Source organism: Globicephala melas, chromosome 20, assembly GCF_963455315.2.
Source record: "Globicephala melas chromosome 20, mGloMel1.2, whole genome shotgun sequence".
Taxonomy (NCBI): Eukaryota; Metazoa; Chordata; class Mammalia; order Artiodactyla; family Delphinidae; genus Globicephala; species Globicephala melas.
Genome location: NC_083333.1, coordinates 13,741,009 through 13,747,008, shown reverse-complemented (window position 1 = coordinate 13,747,008; position 6,000 = coordinate 13,741,009). Strand labels below are relative to the sequence as shown.

Below are 6,000 nucleotides of genomic sequence, written 5' to 3'. Positions count from 1 at the left end.
CCAGCCACGAGGCCTACAAAACGCGTAGAGAGTGGTGTTTCTATCCCCGCGGCTTTCGGTGGTGCGGGTGCGAGCCGGGAGACCCCTCCCCAGTGACCCGCCCGCTCGGCTAGGGAGCGCCCGGCCCTCAGAGGGCGTGGCCGCCCCGGTCCAGCCCCCGCCCAGTCCCGCCCCCTCGCGCCGAGAGAGCCCCCGGCAGGCTACCCGGCCGCCAGCCCCTTCTCCACGTCCGCCGCCACTCCCTCGCCGCGGAGCGGGGCCGAGGGGGATGCTTCAGGTCCCACCTCCGCGGGGAGCTGCGCATTTCCGCGCGCCAGGGCGGCCCCGGCTCTGGCCGGCCCTCGCGGCGGCCGCCCGCGTTCCGCGTCCCCGGGAAGTTGTCTCCGGAGCCCGCGGCGCCTGGGTCTCCTCCCCCTGAGCCCCGCCCCCCCCGGCCCGAGCTGGGAGCCGCGAGCCGCCCGGCCCGGGGGCGTTGCCGCTCGCTCCGAAGCCAGCAAGTCTCAGCTTCCCTGCGCGGGGCGCGCGTCCCCCGCCTAGCCGGGGACCCCCGCGCACCCCCGAGACGGCGCGCGCCCAGAGCGCGGGAGCCCGGAGCGCCGGGCGCCTGGGACCCTGCGGAACCGCTGCTCAGACTGCGGGGCTCGGCAGGGATGCAGGCTGCGCTGTGAGCCCGGGCGCCAAGGCCATGTCCGGCGCCCGCTGCCGGACCCTGTACCCCTTCTCCGGGGAGCGGCACGGCCAGGGACTGCGCTTCGCCGCGGGCGAGCTCATCACGCTGCTGCAGGTCCCGGACGGCGGCTGGTGGGAAGGCGAGAAGGAGGACGGGCTCCGCGGCTGGTTCCCGGCGAGCTACGTGCAGTTGCTGGAGGTAAGGGGCGAGGGCCGGGGCTGGGAGACCGGCGCGCTCGCATACCTGTTGCCCGCGCCCGGGAGGCCGGAGCCGCCCCTGCCTGAGGGGCGCCCCGTGGGCCGCCGATGCGCGCCCGACCCAGAGCCGCGCGCTCCTGGGGGTGGCGGAGGCGGCGGGCGCCTCTCCGGGCGTGGGCAGCGCGGGGCTCGCCCTCCGCGCGCTCCCCGTGCCGGGCCTCCCGAGTACATCGAGGCCGCCCTGAGGAAGCGAGAACTTGTTGCCAGTGTGAGTTCGGGAGCTGGCGGGCGCGTTCCGGCGGTGGCCGGGGCCGCAGAAGGGTTGCGGCGTCCGGCGGTCCAGGGAAGACGCACGGAGGATGGGGCTGGGGAAAGTGGCACCGCTTGGGCCCCGGAGCCCCGAGCCTACCGACCCGTGGACGGTCGTCCTGCGGCGGGTCAGCTGCCTGGCCGCCTCCGGGCCGCCCACTTACTGGTCAGCTGAGCCTGGCTAGCCACCAGCCCGAGCCCCGTCAGCAGGCTTGATCCAGGGGTGCTGCAGCCCCCGGCCAGCGCCCCGTCCCCTGGCCCAGCTCCCCGAGGCCAGGGTTCAGAGCCTGAAAAGTGGCCTGTCCTGGTGTTCTGGCCTGGCCCCGGGCTTCACAGGACCTGCTGAGCCAAGTCGGCTGGCTGTTTATCGTCTGGGTGACAGTTGGGAGGCCTCGATGTCCTCTCGTCGCCGAGCTCATGGTCATAGCCTGAGTGGGATTCTAAGTTCCCCAAGTCCTTTGGTGGCGTGCGGGGTGGGCTTTTACAGGGTGTCCCCTTTAGTGAAAGGCTGCCCGACCCCAAGATTGTTGTGAAGGCTGTGAGTAGACGGAAGTATTCTGGCAAAACTGTCCAAATCATAGAGACTAAACTGATTAATAATTTACCCTCCCCCCCACCTACTTCACAAAGAACAAAGTAGCAAATTTTGACTGAAAATGCTCTGTGCAACTCAAAAAAGACAGAAAGAAAGCTAGATAGAGGTGAAACGGTTATGGGCGAGTTTGCCTGAGAAATATCCTGTGGAAACCTTATCAAAATAGAGCCTGGCCTCTTAGAGGTACGTGATGTTTCTTTCAGGTCCAGAGAACAAAATCCGTCCTACATGGATTAGTAGCATTTGACCAAGTTGAGGCTGGAAGGAGCCTTCCTGGGCTGTCAGCTGAGTGTATTCGAGCACCTTCGTGGTTCTGTCATTTGAGAGCCTGGCTGCCTAGGAGAGGTTCAGGTGTTCCTCAGCTTTCGTAGTTCCCTTCCTGAGATTCAGGTGTGGAAGAAAGCAAGTGAATTGCTTCTTACGAAGACCCGGAGCCTCCTTGTTTCTAGCCCAGCAGCCCTGGCAGAGACTCCTGTCGTAGAGTCCTCTGGTGGCCACGCTTTTCCAGGAAACACTGATGTGGAAATTTGGCTGTTGGATGTCTGGTGAGGAGTGTCCCTGGCTGGACTCAGCCAGCTGTGTGTTGGGTGGGGGTGAGACTGGTGGGTTTGTCGGCTGTGTTAGCAAGAGTGAAGTGCCTTTGCTTTTTCTTCCCGGGGGAAAGGGAGCGTGAATCAGACCACCCAGGGGACAAGCAGAATGATCAGCTAGGACAGCTGTGGGTGTGTCAGTCACAGTTCGTGGCATGTGTGTTGCCTAAGGTGCTTTCAGACAAGTACCCATCTGTGTGAGTAGTACCCCTAGAGGGGTTTACGTTTGTTAAGCACCTGTTAGGCACCAGGCATGGTCCATACAGTGTCACCAATTCCCCAGACAGCCCTGGGAAGGGGGAGGCACTATCCCCATTCTACAGGCAGGCAAACTGAATGTGAGACAGGTGAAGGCAGTTGGCCAGGGAGTAATGCTTGCGTAGCTGGTTAGCAGCTCAGCTGGCTGAATGCTACCCTCTGTGCCTGTGTCTCTTTTAAACCCAGCTGTACCAGAAGGCAAGTGAAGAAAGGGTCTGGATCCCTGTGGGAAAGGGCCAGTGCAGCTCCCGAGGTCCACCTAGCAGTGACCACATCCATGAGGGAGGCAGGGATGCTGGGACTCCAAGGAGGGCAGCTGCTCCTTCCTACCTGGAGCATCTCTCCTGCGAAGCCTGGAGTTTGATTGCGCTCAGAGCCCGCTGCTTTTCCCACAGGTGGAGACAGGAGTGGGCCTGAGCCCCGCGACTCTTTTCAGGGCCAAAGCAGACGCATCTTCCACAGGGAGGATCATAGATCAGGCCCTTTTGTCTGTGGGAACCTCTTCCCTGAGCAGGCTGGACCTCGAGGCTGAGGCTGGGGAGGGATGGAGGAGATGCAGGTAGGGTCCCTTGGAATGGGGTGACTCCCCAGAGACAGGCTGGGTTAGGGGAGAATGCAGAACTCCTGAGGGGGTTGCCGGCGGTGGGCTGGCCAGCATATGGCACTGGAGGAGTGCCAGCCAGGTGTTAGTGCAGAAGCCAGGAGGCCAGAGAAGGGCCCACTTACTAGAGCTGGGAAGCTTCTGCTAGTGGGCGCCTGGCACTGAGCCTGCTGGGGGCATGGAGTTCAGAAGGCCAGGGGAGCTGTCGCAGATACAAGTACAGACAGGAGGGGCTCCACCAGACTCCTGCGGCAGGAGTGCGATGGTGGGTGCACAGCTGAGAATGGCACTGCCAGCATAACCCCCACCCCAGTGCACCGTTTGCTCTCTGGCGGAAAGAGTGATGTCAGGAAACCCCATCTTGGCAAGAGTGTGCTAAAGATTGAGGGCAGTGTGTGCAAAATGCACACGCCCCAAGGATTTCCTCCTTGTTCATGTGAAAAAAGGGGAACTGAGAGGCCCTGGTTTGCAGGAAGCATACCCCGTGGCGGGGAGTTGCGAGCTAACTGAGACGGCCCAAAGATCCACCCTGGTGGCCTGCCCCTGCGGAGAGGCCAGTTTGGTGGAGGTTCTGGTCCTGGTTCCTGGGGAAATCTCTTTGGTCAAGACCCCAAGGAAATGGGGGGACAGGACAGAGCATACTTGGCTTACAGAGGGCGGCCTCCAGGAAAACCTCTGCCAAGCAGAGCTGGGGGGAGCCCTGGTGGGCAAGGACTGGCCACAAGGATCCTGCTATTCAGTGAGTGGGGCAGCCTTTCAGAGGGTGCCAGGTGGAGGGGAGCCAGCTCCTCCCAGAGAAGGGAGGAAGCCTAACAGATAAGACCCACAGCTGCCCAGGAGTTATCAAGGCCCTTAGATAAAAGCAGCCAGGAACATCTTTCTTGAGGGTCTGTTCAGCCACGAAGAGGTCAAGGATCTGAGAGAGACGTGGCCTAGGAGGAGCTGAGGTGATGCTCTTCCCTCGAACGAAGAGAAGAAATTAGGGCTCTGGAAGATACTGTCAGGCATCTGCAAAAACCACCAGAGCTTTTGGGAAATAATTCTGGAGGGTAATAAGACTGGAATGCATACACAACAGAGCTTTCCTTGACAGAGGTGCTGTTCTCTGGATCCACGATCTGGCTGCAAGGTCACTTGCAAGGTACTCAAGAGGTACTAACGGAATATGACACTGCCAGCTGAACTAGTCAGCTGCAGAGGGTCACCCTTGCACCTCCTTCTCTTCACCTTCTGTTCTCCCCTTTTGGGTTCAGGTGATTGTGCTGCAGGAGTTTACAAGGTGCGGCTGGGGCAGAGAGATGTGGGGCTGGGGAGGTGGGCTGTGCCGTGGATCATTAAGGGATAATATATTATCCATTGCTATGTAACAAGCCACCGCGAAACAACCGTTTATTATTATCTCACACATTTCTGTGGGTTGACGGGGCTCAGCTGGGCGCTTCTTCTGCCGTCGATCTTGGTGTCTCTCATGCATTTGCAGTTAGATGGTGGCCGCAGCTGGGGTCCTGGAGGCTCAGCTGGGCTGGCACCTCCAAAATGGTGTCTTCACTCACATGCCTGGTGCCTTCCATCTGGCCTTTCTCTCTGCGTGGTGTCATCCTCGGGTGCCTTCTGCATGGCCTTTCTCTTCAGCAGGGCAGTTGGAGTGTTTAACATTCAGGCTTCTTAACACAAAAGTGCAAGTTGCCAGGTCTTCTTAAGGCGTGGGCTCAGAACTGGCGCATCACTTCTACCACATTCCACGGGTAAAGTGAGTCACAGTGTGGGAGGGAGGTGCATACAGGTGTGTATACAGCGAGGCAAGGTTCATTGAGGCTGTTTTGCAGACTAGCTACCTCAGAAGGGTAGGGAGAACACCCTGGGACAGATGATCCATTAGAGAGGAAGCAGCGCCAGGCCAGACCCTAGAGAGAGCCTGGGGTGGCGGTGGGGGTAGAACGAACAGATTTGGCCATTCTGCTAGGAAATTCTCCATCGCCATCCTTGCAAGTTTTTGTTGTTGTTCGTTGTTTGTTTTTGTTTTTAAAGTCGCCAGGGATTTCTTTATAAAGGCCACACAATAAATGGTGCAGCTGATTTTGAAACTAGATTTTCCTGTCCCTGAAGCCTGGGTCTGTCCCCTGGGCCACTGACAGGCCAGCCCAGCTTTTTCAGGGCGGGGCTGTTTGGTGCTGGTTGTTAATGGACAGGGTGCCTCCGAGCTGCCTGACATCTAGTAGATGCTTGATGTGTTATACAAATTGATTTTAATACAGGGCCTTTCTTTCTGTTACGTGGAAATTACCTAAAATGGACGTGACCTTGTTCCTCACACCCGTATTTTTTAAGGCGGTCGTCAGCTCTTTCACAAAAGGCATAATTAGGGCTGGTGGTTTGCAGAGCATGTAGCTGTGATCGAAAAGATTATGGTGCTTTCTGCCATCTTCACGAAGTCATCCTGCCCTTTGACTTGGGGGCTGTGGCCCGCGTTTGTGGCTCCTGTGCTGTGTGAAACTCTCCCTTTGGCCCATACTCTGCCTGCCTCTGATCCGGAGGGGCGTCCCCCCTCTGCACTGCTCTGTGCTGGTCTGGTCAACTGGCCACCCCTCAGGACTTCAAAGCAGTCGGCCGGGCTTGTTGGAGTCTCTGGATTCGGGGCATCTTTACAAAAGTCCCCTTAGCAACAAGTCGGCAGGAATCCCTGACATCTGTTAACCACCACATGAATCCCTGCAGTCCATTACCAGCTGGAAACATGAATGGGACGCTGACCCGCTTGTACTCTTCCCAGCCTGAAAAAG

At 59.2% G+C, this 6,000-nt stretch overlaps 1 protein-coding gene across 1 annotated transcript in view; it reads left to right on the top strand.

The window, feature by feature from the left end:
* The first annotated feature begins 319 nt into the window (after positions 1-319).
* The window catches only part of GAS7 (growth arrest specific 7), a 200,447-nt gene continuing 194,766 nt past the window's right edge, over positions 320-6,000 (top strand). Inside the window, exon 1 of the mRNA XM_030861414.2 lies at positions 320-868. Coding sequence (XP_030717274.1) covers positions 686-868 — 183 coding nt within the window. The 5' untranslated portion in view covers positions 320-685. The remainder of the gene's footprint in view (positions 869-6,000) is intronic.